At 34.4% G+C, this 26,724-nt stretch overlaps 2 protein-coding genes across 2 annotated transcripts in view; both read right to left on the reverse strand.

Annotated features, from left to right (window-relative positions):
* The window catches only part of TNNI3K (TNNI3 interacting kinase), a 308,994-nt gene extending 283,821 nt beyond the window's left edge, over positions 1 to 25,173 (reverse strand). The window contains exons 1-3 of the mRNA XM_044383733.2: positions 25,088 to 25,173; positions 23,816 to 23,908; positions 11,534 to 11,662 (exon numbers count right to left, since the gene is read on the reverse strand). The gene's annotated coding sequence lies outside the window, so the exon portion shown is untranslated. The remainder of the gene's footprint in view (positions 1 to 11,533; positions 11,663 to 23,815; positions 23,909 to 25,087) is intronic.
* Positions 19,451 to 26,719, reverse strand: FPGT (fucose-1-phosphate guanylyltransferase). Its single transcript, XM_026497805.4, has 4 exons — positions 26,573 to 26,719; positions 25,102 to 25,269; positions 23,816 to 23,908; positions 19,451 to 22,004 (listed from the first exon to the last, which is right to left on the reverse strand). The coding sequence occupies exons 1-4, from the start codon at positions 26,715 to 26,717 to the stop codon at positions 20,581 to 20,583; spliced, it is 1,830 nt and encodes a 609-aa protein (XP_026353590.3). The 5' UTR covers positions 26,718 to 26,719; the 3' UTR covers positions 19,451 to 20,580.
* Between the last annotated feature and the right edge of the window lie 5 nt (positions 26,720 to 26,724).

Genomic DNA, 26,724 nt, shown 5'->3' on the forward strand with positions numbered 1-26,724 from the left:
GTGATTGCCTCTACTATTTTTGCCCATACCTCCCATGAAAAATCATATTATTATTAAGAATTCAATTTAGATGTCAGCACCTCTGAGGAACCTTTATAATTCCATAAACTATTTAGACCAACTTCTCCTTCTTGTTCTCATTGTATCTAGTTTTCTGATTTGCCTCTTGACTCCATAATTATGGTTACTCACGGTCTATACTAATGGGAAAAAATGAGAATTAGATTTAGCTCAGTTTAAAAGCCTTTAAAAATTGTCACAGTAGAGATGCATGTTTGGAATTACAAAGTGGTAGAAATTGTTAGAAGCACCTCCTTCCTGCCCAAGGAGTCTCCACTTTTCCCACAGTACAAACCAAACCATTTAGGATCACCACCTTTTGAGAGCTAAAACAAATGATGCAGACACTTCTAACTTGGGTGTCTCTGATGCCTAGGTTTATTAAGTCATGGCAGAATATACTGGACTTAAATTCCAAATCTTGAGTCTAATTGTTTAAGTTGGCTTACTATGTGATACCATTTCCTAACTGCTGCCCAGAGTTGCTCAAGTTGAGGTCTGGATCTGATTAAAAATTACCATTAAAAATAGCAACCTAAAATTGTTCCCATATTTTACTATTCATATATGCAGCCAGAGGAGAAGTGATGGAGCCTGTGGGGAGTGGCTATAAGGCATCTGGAATTTGTGAGGGCCTTATGTATATTGGAATGAGAGATAAATGCATGCCATCAACTGAGGCTTTACAAATGAATTCTATCATCACCTTTCTGAAACTTTCATTTCCCATGATGCTGAAAACCATCCAGTTCATTTAGCTACATAATAGTTAATTTGTTAACTAATCACGATAGTTATCTATAGATCCTCTAAAGACTACACTATCTCTCTTTGAACTATTCCATAATTCTCATTTCTTCTATTGAGTCTGGACATGAATTAATCTACAAAATCATCTAAAGATGATATACAAGGGTTGAAACCTTTAATGTTATTAAAGGCAGCTGTTATACCTGTGCCTTTCTGATGGCCATATATTTATATTTGGCAAGTATATACAATTACGTTCATGTGTATGTGTATAAATAGTATATATACATAAATATGCATACAATACATACATAGGTACACTATATATGTATATACATTATATCTATGGTACATATACACATATATATATAATCCAAAAGCAGCAAGAAAATGAAACAAACTGATAACACTCTTAAGTCCTACTCTAAGTTAAACCTGTAAGAATACAATACCTATTGTACTAAAGTATTAAAGTACTAAAACACTTATTACAGAAGACAGAATTAATGCCTTTGTCTTTCCTGTCAGGCTGCAAACAACTTAAAAACAAGAACTGTAGCTTATTCATTTTGGCATTTGCAACAGTCTAGCACAGTGCCTGAGAGCTATAAATTTAATTTTTTAAAGATTTTTTATTTACTTATTTGAGAGAGAGAGAGAGAGCTAGCCAGAGCACAAGCAAGGGGAAGGGTCAGAGGGAGAAGGAAAAGCACACTTCCTGCTGAGAGGGGTGCCCAACAGTGGGCTCCATCCCAGGACCCTGGGATCATGACCTGAGCTGAAGGCATACGCTCAACCACTGAGCCACCCAGGCACCCTAAATTTAATTGCTTTGGATTGAATTGAATTGACCTTGACTGAACCAAACCGAATTGGAATGAACCAATTGAATTGAGTACAATCAATCCTTTCATTAAGGGAAATACTGCTAACATCTGGAAAAGAGGTAAAGTGAATTTAGATGAAGCCATTGCCAATTTTGCAGACAAAACATGCAGCATTTTGAAATTCTATGCAAGGATAATTCAAATAAATTTTAATCTCTTTATTCTCATCTTCCTCTTAAATATTTATCTATATGTTAAGAGGTTTTTTTAATTACTTGGAGTTACTAGCATTTGTCATTTATACAAGGTAGTTATTTGATGATCTCACACTAATCTACAAATCAGATGTTCAGGGAGTTTTTAAACACTTCAGTTACCAGGACCTATTCATGATCAACCAAATCAGAATCTGCCAGGGTTAGTCCCTTGAATTAGAGCAAAAACAAAACTCCAAGTGTTGGACACAGCTTGCCTATAAGTGTAGAGCAGGGTTCCTGCCTGCAAAGAATTTAAAACCAAATGTTATATTTGAAAGTATAACTTACTCTACAAAGTAGATTTTGATGGTGTCAAATGGATGGTGCAAAAAACACACACACTATACAACTTAAGAAGAGGAAAGGGTTACATTGGGCTGGCTATAGAAGTTTTTTGAGCATAGCATGACTTGAAATAGGTCCTGCTGCTTGAGGAGTTCTAAAAATCTTGGAAAAGAAATGACTATTTTAAGCTTGAACATATGATAAAATGAGAGCTTGGACACAATTTAAATCATATCACTTCAGAGGATTCAGAGAAATTATTAAGACAGTGTTCATTAAAATCTCTATTATTGCTCTACACAGTAAAACAAATTAAACAAAACTGATGAGATCAAAGTAATTTAAACTTCAACTTAGATTCTTTTTTTTTTTTTTTGAGACAAACAATTGATGAGATTAAGTTAGGCAAAGTCATAAATACCAAATGACAAACAAATTACATGAAGTGGCAGCAACAGGAGGAAATAGGAGCAGGAAAGATAATAAATAGGAAATTCAAAAGGAAAAAAAAAACCAAACCAACATTGCTTGGAAGAACTAAAAAAATCATAATTATCAGAGGAGAGAAGCACTTGGGGAGTAGGATAAGCCAGTGTTCTATCAGTGAGAGGAAAAGGCAAATTATATATGAATTCATGGTATATTATGGCAAGAAACACATTGAAGAAAGTGAATGGTTTAAAGAGAAGCACCATTTTACAAAGAGGATCATAAAAGTTTTTAATGTAAGTTTATTGAAATTACATTTGAAATGTAGTGTTCAATGCAGGACACCTACCTCATTATCATAGAAGAAAGATCATAGAAAGAAAGCTCTTCCTGGATATGCAGGAAAGGATTATGAAATATATTTATCTTAGCTAAAGGGAGTAATTGAACATATTTTCGAAGTGTTCCTTTAATCTATTAAATTTTCCTAGATATCATAATTAAATGGGCAGCATATTATCATACATTTAGAAGGTGTTTAATTTGTTTTTGTTTTAATTTGAAAAAGGCTTTCTAGTAAAGTTTTATCAACCCATTCCAGACTCACATGGACCATTGGCCCCTAGTGTTTGTATATCTTGACTTTTGGCTTAATGCAGATCACAGGGAGGTGACAGTGGAGCTAGGAACCAAACTAAAACACTGTCCAATTTTTATACTTTGCCCTATGTTGAGCTTTATGCTTAACTAGAAAATTATGTTCTGTTTTTATTCACTGGAAAACTTTGAAGATTATTTCATTGCTTTAGCTAATGTCTGATTATGGGCTATAAAATACGCAATTTATGTAAGTATTTTGGTTGTTACTGATGTTATTTTTCTACCAAGAGCCATGAAAGAAAAGGTTTATGCAGTGTAGCTAACTACATAAATACATTATTTTTGCTCTTTAAATCAGATTGATATAATAATATTGTATGTGGTGTCGTTTCTGTATCAATAAAAAAGCCACCTGCATACTGAATTTTTAGTTCAGCACAGATGATGATAAAGTCTTGTAAAGACAAAAGGTAGCTATTCACGTCTAAACAAAAACATTTCCCAGAAATATGTGTTTAAAGTTAACATAAAATATAGGATTAAACACTAAAGTTTTGAAATCTATTTTTTTCAAGTTCAGAGTAAATAAGTTTCTGTGAAATATTTGTATTATGTTAATATGTTTGTGAGCTTCCTCTTTTCCAGTTCTCTCATCTCAATTCTATACTGTTGTTCTCTGTTCACTACCTACGATTAGGCAAAGTTATCACATGGATCACCACCTTTCCTTAATTTACAGTATTTTACTAGGAAGTGATCTGTGGGAAGACATTGGATTTTTATTTTTAAACAATTTGTTTTGCTTTTCTATTCCTTACTGTCCAAAAGTCAACTTTGTCATTTGGTCACCAAATACTGAAACAGTTACCCTCACTCATCTCTCCCTCTCTCTCTCTCTCTCTCTCTCTCACACACACACACACACACTACTATACTCTTTTCTCTATTCTCTGAAAGAGATAATTGACCTTTTTAATTTATAAAAGGTACATGAACATTTTTATAAAGGACTATAAATTAACTTAAACTTTGGCTATTTCCCTAAGCAACTCTTTCTTACACACACTACACTCCAGACAAGGCTTCTTTCAAAGCTTCCATTGTACCAGCTACTCTCTCCTATCAATCTTCACAAATGCTAGTTCCACTGTTCACTCTTTCTCCTTCTATCCAGCTCAAAAACAATCAAAAAAAGCCCATAAACATATATCAATTTTTATTATTCCTTCAGGTCTTAGTATAAATTTCACTTCCCTTGAGGCCCATCCTGATCATGTACCTTTTGTTAGTCCCTTACGCTGAAGGCTCTTCAGGACACCCTGCAGTTTGTTTATTGTAGCTCTAGTCACAAGTTACAACAATTACTTTTTTTTTTTTTCCTGTCTTATCATTTGCTAGACTGGAAAACCCTGAGAGCAATGAAAAGTACCCCTACTATCTAGAAAAGGCCCTGACACATAATTAACATTCAATATATATTTGGTAATTTGAAGTCAGAGAGAGCATAACAGTGGTCTATATTATTTATCTGTTTCAAACAATAACCTTATTCCTGAGGAAATTCTGTATGCTCACTTCCTATTTCAAAGCACATACACTGAACAAACCTTTTGTTTGCCTATGCATATTCTGACTTCTCTGTAACAGACTTAAAGTGGTTTAACAGTATAGCAGGCATTATGCTAGGTGATGGGTTGTCTACCCTGTTATATGGCTTCTTTAATGTGGACTAAAAGGGATAAGGGTCCGGATATTTACCTTATCCTGATTTTTTTTTCTTTTTTTTCTTCCTGAATTTAGCATTTCCATGTTCATTACATTCCATGACCATAATATTCTATTATAAAAATATACCATCTACTGGTACCATCCCCTTTGCTAACATACCATGCCCTCTACTGATAAAAATACACCATTGCTAGCAAAAATGTTTAATAATATGTCAATATAATAAAGAATTATAATTTATGCTTCATATAAATGATAATAGAGGATTGATATTTAAATGCTAAATAAAACATTAAAAATATTGATGAAATAAAACAATAAAAGAGCAAACACAGTCATTTTAGGGAAAAGCTTGAACCCAGAAATATAACTGGAATGTGGAATAAATTTTTGTCCTAAGGAATTTGGAAAAACACACATTTGCTCTTAGATTCCAAAGCTTCAGAGGGTGGTATCCCAAGACCCCTACAGACTGGGGATCTTGGACATATTAACTGGAACTTCCCAAAAAACTTCCTTATCCTTCAGATTAAGGATCAACTAGAAGTAAATCTGTCATCCTTTACTCCAGAACAAGGAATTGTAAAGCAGGTTCCTTTGCTATTAAGCAAACCAGGAGAAATTAAAAAGAAAGTAAAACAAGGTCTCTGAGAAATTATGGGCATAAATATAGTCATTATGGATTTGCCCTCTGCATATGCAAAGCCTGGTAGGCTACAGAACCTCAACTAAACTTAGCATAAAACTGTTCTCCACTGGTAATGCCTCTCCAGTCTCCTGACGGAAACAAACGCAAAGCCGCTTGAGGAAGGTCCATTCATTTTAGCCATGGAGAACTGCAGATACTTTACCAATTACAATGACCAGCAAACAATCAAAGTTAACCAGACATACAAGAAAGCATGGCAACATGAGCTGAAAAACAAGCATCAGAAGCAGATCCCCACTGATTTCTGGTAGTAAAATTATCAAATACAGTTTATAAAAACAACTGTGCTTGCTTACTATATTTAAAGGGAAAAAGAGCAAGAATGAGAGAGAGATAACAATGAAAAGTGTATCTCTAGAGAACAGGAAGCTCAAAAAGAGAAAAGAAGATTTCAATGAAAAGAATACTCTGAATTGAAAAATAAGAAAAAAAAAATCAGAAAGTTATCATTTCATCTTTCCCAAAATATTTTTCAGAAACAATGATTAAATTATGTTTTCATTTCTAATTACATCTGAAACTTCAACCTGAAAAGAAAAACAAAATATATGCACCCTTGAAAAACACTGATCAACTTAATAATAAATGGCTAACAATTATTAAGTGTTATATATTTGAAGTTTTAGAGACCTAGTAATTAGTTTTAAAAAATTCACAAAGTTTAGCTCTCTTCTTTACCAATGCTAGCTATTATTGTTTAAACCTCCTTATTTCAGATTTCTGGTATTTCAGAGACTATTGGGAAGTAACTATATTTATTTTGTCTTAGTAATTTTCAAATACACATGGACTCAAAGCTCAACCCAAAATATGGTTAGCATTGGACACCTGTTATTTCTTGATTCCTTTCTGAAACAAACATTAGGAGTCCCTACTATGATGGTGGTGTATTTTGTGTACTTCTTAGAATAAATAATGTACAGGAATCATTCAAATGCATATTCAGTGGGAAGCCATCTGGCTCCATGCGAATTTATGAATATTTTAGCTTGCTCAGCTAGTCAAAAGTAAAATCTGGCACTTGGGATTATCATGTAGATTTGTGACATATATTATAAAAAATTTGCTTCTATAAATAAATGATTGACACATTTACTAAAGCATAGTTTTTTCTTTCATCATGGATTGAGTCTACTTAAACTACGTATGATATTGCATGCTTGGAAGTTTGGAAGTCATCATAATTTAACTTGAATTAGAACATGAAATGTTTTATTAAAATAGTTGCATATAAAAAGAGAATCTTGGCGCTGGGTTAGACTTCATAGTTTATTATAGTGAACACTATGATGTGGCACCCCAATTTTTTCCCAATAAAGGGCTTATTACCCCAGCTACTGAGAATGCTGTCAGTACAGAGCTTTCAGCTGTCACCACCATTCATAGATTGCCTCAGCCATGAGAGCTATCTTGCCCAAGATATTCCTTTCGAAAATGCCCATATCCAATGATGATTGATGTGCAGTATAAACTGTGGCTACTCAGGGCCAACTTAGTACTAAAGTGTCATTCTAGCATCAGAACCCCTCTTGGGATGAGCCTGTCAAGACTGTCATTGGGCCTGTATCACAGCTTGACTTCTCCCTTCTGCTCAATCCTGCTCTGTCCTCCTTGTACAATTATTAGTCCCAAACTCACTTGTTAAGATATATGCTGCACTCTAAATTCCATCTCAGATCCTGCTTTTCAGGAAACTCAACCAGCTATTATTATCTAATCCTACCTTTTACCTAAAACAAAAACTTCTTGGAAACACTCTTGGTAAATTGTCTTCCAGTCACTTTGCTTAAACACTTCTGATATGAGGCATCTTATTTTCTCAGAAAGCAACCCACTGTATTATTGGATAAAGTTGTTTCTAACATTGTACATACATTTTCTTCTTTGTTACATCGGGAACAATATAAAATCAACTTCATCATTCTACTGATTATATCATTAATAGATTAAATGAGATTCTGATGTATGCCCACAACGTATAGAATTGTATTTTTACATTTTTTGAGACTTAAACTTCGATAATTAGAAATACAGATTTAGAGTTGATAGTACATAGATGATAGGAGAATGGATGACATCCCAAAGGAGTGAATGTGTATAGGGAAACCTAAACACAAAGACTTGTGACCTTTCAGTGATACGAGGTAAGAATGATGATGAGGAATGAGTTAAGGAGATTTGAAAAGTGACAAATAAATTAGGAAAAAAAACAGTAGTGTGGGGTTCCTTGAAGCCAAAGAAGAATGCATTTCAAAGAAGGAATGATCAATTGAGACAAATGTTGCTAAAGGGGAATGAGGATGAGAACTAGGAGGAATACTGGATTTATCAAAATGAAGAGCACTGGGAATCCTCAGAAGAAGTTCAGTGAAGTGGGAGTAGGGGGATAAAGACTGTTTGAACTGGGCTTAAGAATGAATGATTGGAAACTGGAAGTGCAGACAATTTATTCTAAAATTATTATTGTATAGGGGAGCAAAGAAATGAAAGTTAAAGGAAGTGGAGTTGAGAAAGAAAATTTTTTAAAAGATTGTATTTATTTATTTATCAAAGAAGGGAAGAATGAAGGGGGGGTAAACAGAAGTGGGAATGAACCATGAGAGACTGTGGACTCTGGGAAAAAAACTGAGGGCTTCAGAGGGGAGGGGGTGGGGGATTGGGACAGGCCGGTGATGGGTATTAAGGAGGGCACATATTGCATGGTGCACTGGGTGTTATATGCAAATAATGAATCATGAAACATTGCATCAATAACTGGGGGTATACTGTATGGTGACTAATATAACAAAATAAAAATTATTAAAAAAATGGGATTGTGGTGATGGTTGCACAACTCTATAAATTTACTGAAAATCATTGAATTGTACACTTAAAATGGGTGAATTTTATGGTATGTAAATTATACCTCAATAAAGCTGTTAAAGAAATGAGAAAAAAAAAAAGAGAGAGCACAAGCAGGGGGAGTGACAGGAGAGGGAGAAGCAGGCTTCCCGCTGAGCAAGGAGCCCAATGTGGGACTTGATCCCAGCACCCTGGGATCATGACCTGAGCTGATGGCAGATGCTTAACCGACTGAGCAACCCAGGCATTCCGAGAGAGAAATTTGTAATTGAAAAATTAACAGTATATTTGTGCACTGATGAAAATGATTCATTAGAGAAGGAAACCTGTTGAAATCAGAGAGAGAAGAGAAAATTACTGGAGTGGTTTCCTGTTCACAAGAATATAAAATTACAAAGAAATCATCACATTTCAATGTGGTTTGCTAAATGATGGTTTTTTAAAAACAAAATATATGCTCATGTGAGGGTAGGCAACCTTAGGAATAATATCGTGTATTCCCAGAACCCATTTCAAAAGTTGTAGCTTCCGGAGGCAGAAGAATACTGCATGAAGGACAGAGACAAGATTATAGAGCCTTATGGAGGAGCCTGCTAGCATCAGGAGTAGGCAATAAAATTGCTTCAAGTTCAGTTGATAAGAGTAAGCCATCTTAGTTTCTGTAGACAAAACCTCTCTTCATAGATTCTATTCAAAGTGTTCTTTAAGTTCAGCCTCCTCCCCTCCTCTACTACCCACTAGAAAAGGGTTGTAGTGATATGTGGCCAGTCACTAATAATAGGAATGCTTTTTGGTTGTACTAGTTTCCTTTATGCCCAAATTTCAAAGTTAAAGAAAGCATCTGTACAACAGGGAGAAACGTATATTTATATCTGTAAAGTTCTAATGAAAGTGGATCTTGGTTATGAAAAGCCCTCAGGTTCTCTGCTATTTCTTGATGTGTCTGGATATGTAAACATCCACCAAGGGTTTGAAATATGGTCTGGAGAGAGGAGAACTGAGCAACCTCTTAGAATGAGAAGGATTTAAGTTCCCAGAGATATTTTAGCGCACTTGTGTATATACATAGTGAGCGACATGGGGGGAGAGAAGGTTGTCAGACATAATTTTAGATTCAATAAAATAACCGGTGAAGAAATTCTTAGTAATGAGGATGCTAAAGGACTTCTAAGAACAAGAATAATTATTATTTAATTTGCTGTTTTCATTGGTCTAATATATATATCCTTCTTCCTCTCACTACCTTCACTGCAATTATTCAGAGAAATTTGTGTGAGAAAGACTTTTTTCCCCCCTGGAGCAGGGTGAAGTAGTAGGTATGGGAAAAGACAAAAAGTCTGAAACTTACAATGACTCACATAGTGAAAAACAGGCAGATAATTCATCAAATTGTGAGAAAATCACATGGAAGCCCAAACAGAACTAAATCACCAGAAGTGGAAGCTTAAAGCCAAAAGTGATTGTGAAAATATATGCTCTCTAGGAATTCACAGGTATTTGGGACAATTTTAGACTTCTCTGGGGCTTAGAATGGAGATTGTGTTAATTTTGCCTGTATCTAAAGGGGGAAAAATTCCAGCTGATATCTGATTACATATAGTAAATACAGAAAAAGTAAAAAAATAAAAAATATAAAAAAAATAAAAGTATGTGGTGGGTGAAGAGCTTGCAGGCCAACACCAAGAAAATTCCACAGAAGAAGAAGTGCACAATGTAAACAGTAGTATGATTTACTATCCTAAATAGCAATCTTTAGGAAAGCAAAGTAGGATATAAATACAGATCAAATCAGTGAAGCAAGGCTGACATGGCCATAATATTCCTTTACCTCTCAATGCCCAGTATAACTCTTTTAAAATGCCAATCTTTTAAAATGTCTTTCTTCTGCAGTCTCTCTGCAGCTTCACCTTCATGCACAATTATACAAATCAGATGACAGTTTCTGATTACTGCACGTAAAAAGGTGTTGTACTACATTAGCCTCGGTAACAGTAGATGGTAGTTTGCATAAGGGCTCGGAGAAGTGAATGCATTTTGGTTATGTTTTCAATGTGTAGAGTTCACTTAATGAAGAACTAGATGAAAAGGATGAAGGAAAGTATGCGAGGAGTCATGGATGACTTCCAGGTTTTTGCCTTGAGCAATTTGGTGAATGACTAGAACATTTATCTAGATAGAAAAGACCATCAGGACCGATAGAGGAAGACAAGAACTCTTTAAACAGAGATGCTTGGTGGACTGTTTTCAATGAGGGAGAAGAGACACAGCAGGCAGGTATGTATACAAATCCAGAACTCAGTATTGAATATATTACGGCCAGTAGAGACAACTTCAAAACTGCTGCAAATGAAACACACAAAATAGAGTGTATCTTGATGAAATATGTGGCTAAAATAAGTTTATTTTGTTAATGCTTATTTCTTTATTTTTACGTTTGTGAAATTACAGCATGTTTGTAGTCTACAGATATGGAGAGAAATAGATTGTAGATACAGGAAACACAGATAATGTTGTAAATTGCTCCTTCCATACTGAACTCATGGTAAATGTTTCTATTGTATTTAAACATCAGTAACAAGTAAAAAAGAATTTCTTTAAAACTCTATACTTGCTTCCCCCTTCTCATAGTATAGCTTCCATAGACAGCTTTTGATTTGACTGGATAATAGTTAATTAGAAACTCTATTAACTTTAACCAATTATAATGAGTGATGATCTTTCTTATTAAATTTCATTAAAAATTGATCCCAGTGATATATAAGCAGTGAATTTTATAAGTTAATTTATGACCGTGTCAATGTGCCTGTACATTTAAAATCTGCACTTGGACCACTTGTTATATCATAATTATTTCTTTGTGTAGTAAAAGTTTTCCAGTTCCAGAATTTATTAAAAGCATTTGAAACTTCTCTGAAGAATAGGATATTGGTGGATATAATTTACTTTCTCAAACCCCAAGGCTAAAAATAATAGGAAAGAAACCAATCATGTAAAACTTCATTGAGTAGTACAACATTTCTCAACCTGCAAATGAAATGAACACTTACTTGATTTCCAGAGTTGTGTTTTAAAAGATTTTTGCCTCAAGATGTAAATGCTTTAATTCTTTTCTAGGCAATATGATACTCTCCTACAATGAATGGTAAATGAAAACTAACTTGAACCATCTGAATGTTCTGCAGAGAGAAAAGAGTGAATATTAGTGGAAAAAAAAGATATTTAAAAAATCATTCATATTACCACAAAGCGTTGGTTGGAGCAAAGATTTTAAGAGCCTTAAAGAAGGTTGGAGATTCAACAAGCAGATCAGTAACACACCATAAAACAGTGCCCAAATATAGACATTAGAGTTTAGATTGTTTTAGCAATGCATTTAAGCACAACTGAAGGAATATAATTTGGGCACAGAGAGCTGGGAAATGACAGTAGCAGATGGATTGTACCAGTCTGAAGCAATCAGAGATGAACTGCTCTGTTTGAATGGCTGAATTTTATACTTTGGAAGCCTACTAGATTCCTGCAGCCAGAGGCTTCAAAAGATAGACTATTTTGTCCAACCAGCCCGGAAGGAAACGTTAAGTCTGTTAGCTTCAATCATTTACTTGCATGGACAATAATACCCTTGGGATGAACATCTTTAGACACAAATGTCAATAATCAAGCTGCTTTACAGGTGGATGATAATAGTGACTAATTTACAGGCATTTTCCCCCTTTACCTCCTGTTCTTGAAAATATCAGTGTGGTTGGGAATTGGCAGCTTTTATTATCCTTTTACTCCAATTTTTTGGTGCATTTTCAGTATTGAGGTATAATTGACATACATTATATTAGTTTCAGGTATACAACAAGATAATTTTATATTTGTATATACTGCAAAATACCACCATGATAATTCTAGTTAACATGTCACCATACATAGCTACAGAATTTTTGTGTGTGTGATGAGAACTGTAAGATCTACTCTCTTATCAACTTTTTTTTACCCTCCTATTAAATTTCAAATATGCAATATAGTACTATTAACTAGAGTTGTCATGTTGTCCATTACATCCCTGTGACTTATTTATAACTGGAAGTTTGTACTATTTGACTCCCTTCACCCATTTGGCCCACACCCTATCCCATCTCTGCCAACTACCAATTTGTTCCTGTTCTCTGTATCTATGAGGGTTTTGTTTTTGTTTTTGTTTTTAAGATTCCACATATTAGTGAGATCACAGTTTTTATCTTTCTCTATCACTTAGCATAATGCTCTCAAAGTCTATCCGTGTTATCACAAAAGGCAAGATTTCCTTTTTTTTTTTGCAGGTGAATAATATTCCATAATATCACAATTTCTTTATCCATTCATCCCTCAATGGACAATTAGATTGTTTCTGCATCTTGGTTATTGTAAATAATGTTGCAATAAACATGGGGATGCTTATATCTTTTTGAGCTAGTGTTTTCATTTTCTTTAGATAAATACCCAGAAGTAGAATTGCTGGATCATATTATAGGTCCATTTTTAACTTTTTGAGGAAATTTCATTCTCTTTTCCAAAGTGGCTGCACCAACTGACATTCCCACAAACAGTGACCAAGAGTTCCTTTTTCTCTACATCCTTGTCAACACTTGTTATTGTCTTTTTGGAAACAGCCATTCTAACAGGTGTAAGGTGATACTGCATTGCAGTTTTGATTTGCATTTCATTGATAATTAATGATGTTGAGCATCTTTTCATGAATCTGTTGACCACAGCATGTCTTCTTTGGGAAAATATCTGTTTGGATCCTCTGCTCATTCTTAAATCAGATTGTTTTTCTGAGTTTATATAAGTTCTTTATGTATTTTGGATAGGGCACCTGGTTGGCTGAGTTAGTAGATCATATGACTCTTGCTCTTATGATCACGGGTTGTGAGTTCAAGCCCCACACTGGGTGTAGAGATTAGCTAAAGAAAATTAAAAATCTTCAAAAACCTGAAGGGAAATTTTATATATTTTGGATATAAGCACCTTTTAAATATATGATTTGCCAAGTATTTTCTCCCATTTAGTAGGCCATCTTTTCATGTTGTTGAGTTTCCTTTCTATGCAGAAGCTTTATATATTAATATGTTCCCACTTATTTATTTTTCATTCTGTTGCTTTTGTCTTAGGTATCAGATTTTAAAAAATCATCACCAAGACCTATGTCAAGGAGTTTACTATGTTTTCTTCTAGGGTTTTTATGGCTTCAGGTCTTAGGTTCAATTCTTTAATCCATTTTGAGTTAATTTTAATATATGATGTAAGATAGTGGTCCAGTTTTCCCAACACCATTTATTGAAGAGACTATTCTTTCCCCATTGTATCTTCTTGGCTCCTTTGTCATAAATTAATTGACCATATATGCATGGGTATATCTCTGGGCTCTCTATTCTATTGCATTGATCTATGTATTTGCTCTTATGCCAGTTACTATACTGCTTTAATTACTACAGCTTTGTAATACACTTTGAAATCAGGAAGCATGCTGCCTCCAACTTTCTTCTTTCTCCAGATTGCTTTAGCTATTTGGGGTCCTCTTCAGTTTTATACACATTTTAGGATTGTCATATATCTGTAAAAACTGCTTATAAAAAAATTTTGACAGAGATTGCACTGAATATGTAGATTGCTTTGGGTAGTTTGGGCATTTAACAATGTTAATTCTTACAATCCATAAGCACAGGATAGCTTTCCATTTATTTATGTCTTCTTCGATTTTGTTCACCAATGTTTTATGGTTTCCTATTTATACAGGCTTTTCACCTCCTTGGTTAAATTCATTCCTAGGTATTTTATTCTTTTTGATGCAATTGTAAATGGGATCATTTTCTTGGCTCCCCTTTCTGATAGTTTGTTATCAATGTATAGAAACACAAAAGATTTTTTGTATATTGATTTTGCATCCTGCAACTTTATGGAATTCATTTATTAGTTCTAACATTTTTTTTTTTCTGGAGCTTTTGGGATTTTCCATTTATAGTATCATGTCCTCTACAAACAGTGACAGTTTTACTTCTTCCATTCCAGTTTGTATGCTTTTTATTTCTTTTCTTTTTCTTTTCTTTCCCTTTTCGTCTAATTGCTCTTCCTAGGACCTAGGACTTCCAACACTATGTTAAATAAAAGCGATAAGAGCAGACATCCTTGTCTTCTTCCTGATCTTAGAGGAAAAGCTTTCAGCTGTTCACCATTGAGTATGATGTTAGCTTTCGTCATATATGTGCTTTATTTTGTTGAGGTACATTCCCTCACTACCTCAGTCACTATCCTCAAATCTTGAGATTTTATTAAGAGATGCTGAATTTTGTCAAAAGCTTTCTCTATGTGTCCTGAGATAATCATATGATTTTTATCCTTCATCTTGTTAATGTGTTGTATCACATAGTTATTTTTACTACTTTTGTCTTTTAATCTTCAAACTAGCTTGATAAGTGATTAATCCACTTTCTTTACTATATAATTACCTTCCCAGTGAAATTTATTCTTTCGTATGTGTTCTTGTTACTAATTAGTACACTTTTCAGCTTAAAGAAGTTCCTTCACCGTTTCTTGTAAGGCCAGTTTAATGGTTATGAAATCCTTTAGTTTTTGCTAATCTAGAAAACTCTATATCTCTTCTTCAATTCCGAATAACTTTGCTGGATATTCTTTGTTGGATTTTTTTTTCTTTTAGCACTTTATTTTATTATTTTTTTTATAAAGATTTTATTTATTTGAGAGAGAGACAGCCAGTGAGAGAGGGAACACAAGCAGGGGCAGTGGGAGAGGAAGAAGCAGGCTTCCAGCGGAGCAGGGAGCCTGATGCGGGGCTCGATCCCAGGACCCTGGAATCACGCCCTGAGCCGAAGGCAGACGCTTAACGACTGAGCCACCCAGGCCCCCCTCTTTTAGCACTTTAAATATATTGTGCCACTCCCTTCTGTCCTGTAAAGGTTCTGCTGAAAAATTTGCTTATAGTCTTACGGGAGTTCCTTGTATGTAACAAATTATTTTTCTCTTGCTGATTTTCAAATTCTCTCCTTGTCTTTAACTTTTGCCATTTTAATTATAGTATGTCTTGGTGTGGGTCTCTTTTGGTTCATCTTACTTGGAACACTCTAGGCTTCCCGGGTCTGGTTGTCTGTTTCTTTCTCCAGCTTAGGAAAATTTTCAGTCATTATTTCTTCAAATAAGATTTCTGCCCCTTTCCCTTTCTCTTCTCCTTCTGGGAGCCCTATAAAGTGAATGTTAGTCCATTTGGTACTGCTCTGTAAGTCCCTTAATTTATCTTCCTCTTTTTCTCCATTCTTTTTGTTGTTGTTGCTCTGATTGAGCTCCATTGCACTATCTTTCAGTTAACTGATCTTTTCTTCTGCTTCGTCTGGTCTGTGTTGAACCCCTCTAGTGCATTTTTCAGTCATTTTATTCTTCAGCTCTGTGACTTCTTTTTGGTACTTTCTTATAGTTTTCATCTCTTTGTTGAACTTTTCACTGTATTCACCCATTCTTCCTTTTATTTCAGTGAGCAATATTCTTTATGACCATTATTTTGAACTCTTTATCTGGTAAATTACTCATCTCTGTTTTATTCAGTATTTTCCCCCCCTGATGTTCTATATTGTTCTTTCATTTGAACATATTTCTCTGTTTCTTCATTTTGATTGACTCTCTGTGTTGGTTTCTACACAGTCGATGAAACAAACATCTCTCAGTCTTAAAGAAGTGGCCTAATGTAGGAGATGATGCATGTTGTTCCACCATGCCCCAGCTCTTGGTTTTCTCTCAACCCTTTGTGCTTGGCCAAGTAGCCTACTATATTTTTAATAACACCTAGTAGTAAAGGATGCGCTAAACCTGTCAGTGTCCCAAGCGGAGAATCTCAATGCCAAGATTTGGGCTGACTAGAAGCCAGACCCTCAGGCCACAGCTTTTAATAGTATGTAAATACATAGTCCTATGGGACTGCAAGCACAAACCCCACTGGCCGGCAGAGCCAGGCAATCTGGAGGTGTTCCTTGGGCAGGAGTCACAAAACTGGGACTCCAGACAAGTCTATAAACTTTTCCATGAGATACAGGTTAGCTGGAGAAAGGGAGGCGTCTATAGCCTATATTCCTTGAGAGCAGCTTGGTGGGCCACTAGATGTGCACCAAACTTGAAGCCTGTCCCTGAGGCTGAAGCTCCAGAAGCAAAGAAACTGTCTATTCAGACTCTCTGCCCAATTTTAATCGATTTTTAAAAAAAGTTTTAATTTAAATTCCAGTTAGTTAACATACAGTATTATATTTGTTTCAGGTGTACAATTTAGTGATTAAACACTTTCATACAACACCCTGTGCTCATCCCATTAAGTGCACTCCTTACTCTCCATCACCTATTTAACCCATACTGTCACCCACCTCCCCTTATCAGTTTGTTAAGAGTCTGCTTCTTGGTTTGCCTTTTTCCCCCATGCTTGTTTGGTTTCTTAAATTCCACTTGAGTGTAATCATATGCTATTTGTCATAATACTCTCTAGCTCCATCCACATCACTGCAAATCTCAAGACGTCATTCTTTTTTATGGTTGAGTAATATTCTATTGTATATATACACACACCACATCTTTTTTTATCTATTCATCAGTTGATGGACACTTGGGCTGTTTCCACAGTTTGACTATTGTAAACAATGCTGCTATAATCATTGGGGTTTGTAACCCTTTCAATTAGCATTTTTGTATCCTTTGGGTAAATTCCAGTAGTGCAATTGCTGGATTGTAGGGTAGTTCTGTTTTTAAATTTTTGAGGAAACTCCATTTTTTAAGATTTTATTTATTTTAGAGAGTGAGAGCACGAGCAGGGTCCAGAACAGCAGAGGGGGTGGGGGAGGAAGAATTTTGAGCAGATTCTGTGCTGGGCATGGAGCCTGAGGTGGGGCTTGATCTCAGGACCTGAGCCAAAACTGAGTCAGACACTCAACCCACTGAGCTACCCAAGTCCCTTTTTCCAGACTTTTTATTTAAATTTTTAAGCTGACCTCAAACTGTGATCTACTAGACTATAGCCAACTGGCAAGTTGAGTATGTGCCAAGTTTGGCTTGTTGTGGCTCATGTAGGTAGCTCTGCTAAGGACAGGAACTGATTCTCAGATGAGACTGATATTTTGTCCCTCATTAAAATAAAGAAATTTCTGTAAATATAAACAATTGAGAGCATGTAACACTAGTATGGTTATATGGAGTTTAGCACATTGGTATTGGAGGGAAGAATGTGCAATACAAGAAATAATACAATTTTACTAACTATAAACAAAGCTGTGTTCTTCAAACTTAAGAGAAATTGTCATTGTCTAAACAAAATTTTAGAGGCATAAAAGATTTAAGTTAAACAGCTAAGTTACTTCAATTTTTTCTCTTGTACTAAGTGAATTTAGAAAAGGTATCTTTCAAGTAAATTTAAAAAAGTCTTTTAATAATTTAGTTCTTGATATAGCTGAATATTTGTTTTACTTAGCTAAACAACAAAGAACGCAGCTGAAATCCTTTACAGAGTTTTGAGCGAATTAAAAACATTTTTAAAGCCTTTTCTTTCCACCTTAATGCTGCTAGACTACATCAAAGTGCTAAACTCTGGGCCTTTAGTTGCTCAAATCCAAAGGATATCACACTGTATTGTGAATGGCATCCCCAATTTTGTGTAGTAAACCAGTTACTAGGTGTCTGTGACAGTCATACATACATTTTGCAGCAGGTATTTTGATTTTGGCTCTATGCCAAATTTGGTAATCTTAATATAAATAGGGATGTTGCGTAGGCTGAGAAGATGATCATCACAGGTTATGGGAATTAATTCTGGATTACTACTATCAATTTTTTGTGATTTCCAGCATATCAGTTGGATATTTGAACCTTACTTCAAGTTAGTATACACTGATACACACTTTATTTCTGTTTTGCTTAGTTTGTAGAAAAAATGCCTGAGGTAGATTAATACCAAATGTTGGATTTTCTTTCCCCTCTGCCTTCCTTGGTCGCTGTTCCTTATAATCTCATCAATAAGTTTATGGACTGTATTTACTTATAAATAACAGCCATCCTCTACAAACCGTGAGAGTATATGGAATTTAAAGCCTGTTATTTTATGAAATAAAAATGATAAGAAGAAATGTTCAACTTTTTACTTATATATGCTTGGGACTGTCACCTTGGTTAAGTTAGGTACACTGTTCATGGAGCATGTGCGGTACTACACCCCAAGTAATGCATCTCGAGGGAAGAAAATACCCAATTCTTTGGAACTGATAACATTTCAAAGCAACTAGAAACCATACATTGTACAGAATTATGATTAAAACAGTGACCAACAATTTTTTAGAAACCTTCCATTAACTTTGAATAGAAGCGAACTATCTTCTAGAGGTACGTGATTACAGTAAGGCAAAAATAAAACTGAATTATGCCAAATAGTAAAGCATCAGCATCAAAACTTAGAGAACAGATATCTGGTGTTGACAGTTTTGAGTCAATCCAGACAGTAGTGTGGTGGTGGCACTCTTAGGACATATAGCTTTACCAACACCTTTGATAGCACAGAAGATGGTACTGGTTTCAACAACTCCTGAGTTGAAAAGTGTTTCAGAAGAGTTCGATTCTGAATGAAAGAAAGCATTGTGTCATATTTTATTGATAATGTTGTCTTTTTAGTGGAACATAAAATAATGGTAATTCTTAATAATTGTTAGCACTTAGGTGAAATAGTATTAAACATTTAATCAATGACAGACACATAACATCTTCTGAAAGCTCTTCAAGTAAATCAGTCAATGCTAAACAATAGCTATATCTTTATTTTTTTCCTTGGAAAGAAGCTTAAAAAGAAAAAAACCCAACAAAACAAAACACAGAAATAGCCTAAGTGAAGGTTACAGGCAAGCCACTTCTGGTTTACCAATTTTTTTATATGTTGTTAATATATAAATCAAAGTAGCACAGACTAGTTCTTATTTCAATTTATTCATATTAAAACATGAAACTGACAAATCATTTCTCTAATTATTATTAGACTTTGACATAAAGACATATCACATGTATGCTTACAGCAAAATAGGAACACGTAACTTGAGATTCTAGCCAATTTTTAATTTCTTGAAGCTGTTTATCATCTGTAAATTTTCTCATTTTCTATTCTTCTGGCTTCATCCTGCTGCCTCCCTTTGGTCAATTATTGCTTTTCAGTATCATCACCAGTACAAAGACAAAAAGTATGAAATAGAGAGTAAAATCAGTCCATCTGGTAATTTAATAATTCCATTAAAGGGATTAATAAAAGGATGTATGTAATATCCAAAATGCACTTATAGGATTATCAAAGAATCCCTATTACTCCTACCATCTTCTCCACATAGTTAAGTTTTGTGTATGTGTAGCTTTTGTATGGATGGAACTTTAGGGAAAAATCTTAAGATATAGAAATATATGTCCAAGTTTATGAGGTAAATCAACACATAAACACTTTTAGTTTCATTTTGGTAAGAGTAATAAATGAGACAGATTTTTATCATCCATTTCAGAGCTGTTTGTATCTAATTATTTATTAGTTAATCACAGTATTTTAAGAATTGATTTTATCTGAATTTTGAGTGATGGATTTCTTTTCAAAAAGGTATTTCTACAGTATTATGAAGTGCTCTGAAGACCCTGCAGTATGCCATTTTTATCAGTTCATCAGAATAGGACTACTATGCTCAAAGAGAGAACTGCCAATAAACACTTAGAATTGTACTGAAACCAAAGCCCAAAACGAAGATGGAAAAATTCCAATGATATGTTTAGAAAATTATTTAAAACTACTATAGAACTATATGAGCACCACAATGCTCCACAAATCCATCCTTCATAAAAAGAATTATATTAGTGCTAAACATAAAAAAATTCCTTTTCTGAAATTACAGCCTTGAAATATTCTTTCATCAAAACTGGATGATTTGTATTTGTGTTATTAATATTATGCTACAGCAATTATGTTAATATAATTTTCATTGATTCACTTCAATGAAACAAAAGTCTACAGAAAACTCTTCTATTTGTAGTCTTGCTTAATCAAGAAAGGCAAGGTGAAGAATATTTAAGATGTCTCTAAATCAGACTGTTTTCTATTTAAAGTAATTTCTAGAAAAATTTGCTCCCTGTAAGTTATCATATCTTCTACATCTTTGTAGACGAGCATTTCTTCAATGGACAACAGTGTATAGTTATTCAGGCTGAATGCTGATTTGTTCTGTATAGCATTTAACATTTTTAGGGATGTTGTAACTGAATCACTCAAAGAAGAACAAACTGGGAAAATACGAGCATTCCACAAACTCAAACATGTCTTGTTTCCAGAGAACAGTTCCTCTGTAACTTTCAGATTCCAAATATCCAAGCATGACAGGAAACAGACTCCAAAGAATTGAAGTAACTTTAAATCTGACAATGTTTTAGCATTCTTTTTCAAGTTGTCTTGCACTCCAAATGCCATAGTTGAATACTTTAAGTGTCCATTCATCTTCAAGCTTAAGGAACACAGAAAAGAATATGCAGGCAGAACAGCTGTTGTCATGATATGACAACCACTAATAATGCAGTTTTCCCCAACCGAAACATCAGGCCCCAATCGGGAATACTCCACAACTGAGCCAGCTGCCACAGAACATCTTGAATCCAGTACACTTTGAATGATACAGGATGTATTACCAGAGCATTCTGGTATTACAGGAAAGATGCTAAAAGCTATGGACTGTAAGCCAAGTTCTGACTTCAAACTGCTATCTGAAGTAAAATGAAACAAGTATTCTTCAGTTGTTCCAATGTGATAAAATCTGGAGTTATTAAGAACAACAACATTTAATGAGGTTCCTTTAAGAAGATGAAATATTCTCTGCCTCATGTCTATCAACTCTGCCTCTTCTTTAGTGACATTTGATGTGTTTCTGGTGTACTCCACAGTTGCTCCAGGTCCCAAAGCCTGCAGAAAGTCTCCATAGGCATCTATTTCACAGTTCAATGTGCCTATTTTCTCATAAAAATCAAGTAACTTTTTTGCTGATTTATGATCCATGTAAAATAAGCTGTCTGTGTAGACATACTCAGAGTCTAACTTAAGAGAGGGAGTGTCAGGTCTATATACAGCATCAAATTGATGCATCTTTTCTATGCTGGGTTTATGAAGGAAACGATGGCAACACCTGTATTCAAGGTCTCTATATTCTAAATCATTAAAAGGTTCTAAGACAAATACTCCATGTGTGGTACCAACAGTCAAACTAGAAGGATGAGCTAAAGCAGTAAAGCCAGGTTTGTCAAATCGAATAAACTCACATTCACCAATACTATAAAGTTCAATATCATCTGCACAAGTAACCAGAATACCAGGGTTCATATGTGAGGGGAAATCAATGTACATGGCTAGTTTTAATTCCAACATCTGATAAATGGGGTTACCGAAAGGTAACGCAGTGAAAATTTTGCCCAGAGCACTTGCATTTGGAAGGCGTTGGCTGTAACCACCTATATAAAATTAAACAAAATAACTGTTTTAAAATGTTTGTAAGACTCTAAGATTTTAAAAACCCAGGGGTATCAGTTACAACTCAAAATATCTCTAAAAGATATTTAATATATAATACATTACTGTAATTCAGGAAAGAATAGTAAATTCCAGGTTACAAATTCAAGAGCAATTTTCCTGTAGTGATTTGATATAATGCAATGTTAGATTAGGAAAGAATTCTATTATATTTTAGAGGCTGTGAATTGTTTTGAATCAATTGTACAACTAGTAAAAAGAACCATGGGCTAAAATATGATCTTATATCTGTATTTTAAACAATAAATTGAAATTGCAATAATGTTTAAACTCCTACATTAAGAATCCACTTCATAGAGGGGAAAAAAGTAACAAAACACTAATATACCAATTCCAAAATGTAATTATTAAGCAGTAATTTCCAGATGCAGTGTTTTTCCTCAAGTTATTACATACACTCAAAAGAAGTAAAGGTGCATTTACTTAAAAGCATTTTAAAATTTATACTTGTTTTTAATTTAAACATGCTTTTTCCCTCTAAAATCAGTCTTATGACTTTCATTCCTTGAAAACCATGTTCTCTTAAGTACATTAGATAGCTTACATCATTTTTATATAACTAATTATACTGAGAAGCAGCATTAGATAGTAGAAAGAGTCAGAAAAACGTTTCTAACTCTGGTTCACCACTTTGTAGTTCTTTATCTTTGGATTTACTCCAAGTCAGCAAATGTAGAATAATACTTGCTTTAATAAAGCACCTGGCACACAGAATGCTGTTCAACAAATGAGGGCTAATACTTTCTACTTTCTTCCTTTCCCAAAGACTAGCCAATACTTAAGTTTAGCATTGTAAGAATTACCTTTTTCTAACTGTATTTTCTAATGTCTAACTTAGTTTTTACTAAATTGGTAATAATATTGGTTCTGGAATAAAGCTTTGAAGTTGAATTTTTCTACTTTTTTAGAGTTAGTCTTAAAGTCAGAACTTGGATGCTTTACTTGATAACGCCTTTACAAAGAATCACTGCTCTGTATATAAATCGTAAGAAATAAAAAGTGCCTCTAAAGCCATGTAGATGAATGGTTCTAAAATACCTGTCCCTCAACTGGCACCAGTCCGTAGTAACATTTTCACCAGCTCCAGTACATACAGAAAAATAAGAGGTTTTCATATAACCCAAATTTTCATACAACTAAGTTTACTGAATTAAGAAAACTATCCTTCATTCTGTGATTATTTCTTTCCCACTTTTCTGCTTTCAAATGTCCTCTTTTGTGTGTGATTTTTCCTCTTACATACTTTCTTGTCCCCTCCACATTTTGTCACTACTCTTTTGTTTTTAAACTCCTTTAAGGGTTGTAGACTTTAGCCACCAATAATCAGATAAAAAAATGCATGGTAGAAGGTTTTGGCAAAAGTCTGGTAATCCCAGTGCTAAGCCAGCCTCTCCCCTACAATAATAATCCCTTTTAAAGCATTATCAAGAAATGTTCATATTTTGATAAGTTCTATCTTAGGAAAATAATTTTCTATATACATATTAAAAACAATATCCATGAAAAGTTGCTGATGTATGTGATCTATAATTTTAAAGATACATTTGTGAAAAAACATGCTGCTTACGACTTTAAAATATCAAGAAAAACATGAAATATTTGTTTTCAAAGCAGAGTAACTTCAAAGATAAAAATTTTAAAAAGGAGAAGAAAGTATTTGCAAGGTAGAAAAAAGTCCCTAAGATATCAAAGGTAAAATGTAAATTAGTGAAAAGAAAATGCACAACTTTACCAGAATGAATTAATAGGATGGTAAAAGAATTCCATTTATCTCCATATAGCTTTTCCAAACATCGAAGGGCACAAAGTGTGGATCCTCCATTTCCTTAAAGAAGTTAAAAAACACAATTAATTTCATAGAAACCTACAGAAACTTTGTAACTATGGTAAAATTACGTGTTATAACTTTGAAGATAGGGCCTTTGGCTACAATTAACAAGGCACAGGGCAAAGGTATGGGCGAAAGAATCACACTAAATACACATTTCACAGCATTTAAATAAACACTTAGCAATGAAACCCAGAAATCAGCACTTGTTAATAAATGATAAGCATTATAATCTCCTGAAAATAGTAATAAAAATGAAGAAATGATAAATCAGGCAATCTGCAACATAAGAAATGTATAAGTATACACATTCATTTGGAATCACAAACTGAAAAACCCATTAAAATAATTCTCCCACATGACAAAACCAAATATTCGAGTTAGATTGCCTAAGAAGTTTCTTAGAACACGGTGTTCTAAAAAATTTCTTAAATATAACTACACTTACTAGTTACCTTGGCCAAATTATTTAACTCTCTGTGCCTCAGATTCTCATCTATATGATAGGAATCATAAAAGTACTGACTGCACCATAATGAGGATTAAAACACAGGTTAATTAGAACAATGCCAATGTCAGATATAGATACCCTGTATGGTATCAAGGGGATTCAGCTTTAAGTATCACATAGAAAATGGCCTCCAGAAAAACAGCATGTATTTTTATTTGCAAGGGAAGGCCAAAGGCAAAGTTGACTTAAACTGGGTTTTTAAAGAAAGTATCTATGATACTCAGGCCATGAGACTGCGCTCTTTTGCTTTCTGTATTGTGGTTCCAAAGGCCAAGAGTGCGTGTGTGTGTGTGTGTGTGTGTGTGTGTGTGTGTATTTTTTTTCTGATCTGCAATCTTCAGGTAAGTTTCTGAACTACGGAGTTGGGAGGGGACCTTAAAAGCCCTACCGATAAAGTCCAAAAGAATATTCACCATCTAAGTAAATGTATTAAAATTAATAAAATTCTCTTTTAAATAGCATTCTGCAAGTTTTTCATGGTAAGTCACAATGTGTAAGAACAGTTGTTATGCCTTTTATCTTTCTTAAAAAATAGTAAATTTACATTAAATTCTTAAAGTTTGGAAAGACTATAGGTAGAAATATATAGAGCTCATAAACTGTGAGCCATAGGAAAACTTTACTTCAGTGATCATTATGCCCAGAACCTATGATTTAAATCTGACCATATAGAGAGTACCGATTTTGGCTCCAGCAGGATCAACAAAAACATGATATTGAACTCCGAGGGGTAGCTCCTTTTTTTTCAGCTTTTCTGACAGCTGTTGCTTATAAGCAAGTTCCTGTTTTTCATCAGCTGCTGTTACTGCCACAATGTCCCAGAATTCTCCAGCTGCCACAGGTTTGCCTATGTGGAAAAAGCAAGGAAATAAGCATCAGAAATCTCTGTTACAGGTTTACCTACCAGGAAAGAAAAAAAAAAAGATTATCTTCATAAATCTGTCTTCTCAGAATTAGGGCATAATTAGTGGCTAGCCAGTATAACTCAAACTAGTTCTATTGAAGATTGTTCACAAAGTTTGCATTTTTTTCTCTTTTAGATTACTTTCTCCTTTTATGGTTTACAGTTCATTTATTTAAATATTCTGGAAGTTGTTACGTTTCCTAAGAGAAGTGCCTTTGCCCTAAAATTTACCTCAATTCTTAAATAACAAGAGACAAAAAGAATGAATCTCCAGCTGTGAATATCAATTTTCATATATCAGGAACACTTAGTGTTGTTGTCTAAGTACAATTCAACCCAAAGTTCCATTCCTACAATGTTGCTGTTTATAAATTTAGGTACTTTATTTTTTATTACCTTAAGACAAGCCATGCAAGTTTACAAAGGCTTTGAAGTATGACCTAAATTCTGGATAACAGAAAAGTTCCCAACTCCCTGATGAACTCATTAAAAAAAAAAAATGAATTTTTGGTAGACAGTTGGAAGCTCTTTATTGGTAAACGAGATGACTAAGGATTCTTATTAGTTAACAAACAGGATTTGTCAAAATCTAATAGTCCTGAACATTTTACTGTCTTCCAAGTACTATTTCCTGTATTTTTAATGCAGTAACTTCATCAAAAATATAACTAATTTTATTAGATAGTTGTACAAGGAATGACAAATGGCAGTCTTTAATTTTTTTTTCTTTGATACAAACTTCTTTTAAATTTTAACCCATAATGTCTCCATTGTATTGTTTTGTTTTTTTACTCAGTATGCATTCACAGCATGGAACGAACTGGTGAAGTAGGTAAAGGGATTGTAGAAGGCTAAAAACAGATACGTATTAGTCAAAACACTGTGCTTTAGGTCATTTAGATTTATTTAAAATAACTTTCAATGAGCTAACCAAATACACAACTTGGATTTATAGCTTCACTAGTCAGATTAAAACTTTTCTTTTTTCTTTCTTCTCTCTTATTTTGATATATACATGTTACTAGGAATAAAGTCAAAGAAATAAAGTAACAACATAACGTAAGGAAAGGACAGTGACAGAATAAAAAAAAATCAAGAGGAGTATTAGCTATGGCTGGGCCTGTGTCCTAAGCCCGAAGGTGAGAAGCAGACAGTAAGTGATAGTCCAGCAAATTTCCCGGTACTAAAGCACCCCTCCCTGTCCACTGCCGGGGATAGCGGAGAGCTGGGGTTCCCTCTTTGCTACCTCTCAGCTCTGAAAACCTCCGCAATTTTCGCTGGGTGGCTTCTCGCAGAGCTACGCCTACGGGGGCAACGGCAGCAGCCATAGCAACACCTTCCCGGAACCAGCAGAAGCCTTCCAAGTACCTGCGGCCGGGCACAGCACGCATGCGCCCC

The sequence above is a fragment of the Ursus arctos genome, unplaced genomic scaffold (assembly GCF_023065955.2).
Source record: "Ursus arctos isolate Adak ecotype North America unplaced genomic scaffold, UrsArc2.0 scaffold_12, whole genome shotgun sequence".
NCBI lineage: Eukaryota > Metazoa > Chordata > Mammalia > Carnivora > Ursidae > Ursus > Ursus arctos.

Coding starts and splice junctions, on each gene's coding strand:
- FPGT (XM_026497805.4), bottom strand. CDS start 26,717: ATGCGTGCTGTGCCCGGCCGCAGGTACTTGGAAGGCTTCTGCTGGTTC. Junction 25,270..26,572: donor GAGGTTTTCAGAGCTGAGAG/GTAGCAAAGAGG, acceptor TTTTCCACATAG/GCAAACCTGTGGCAGCTGGA. Junction 23,909..25,101: donor TCCTGCTGGAGCCAAAATCG/GTACTCTCTATA, acceptor AACTTCTTTAAG/GAAATGGAGGATCCACACTT.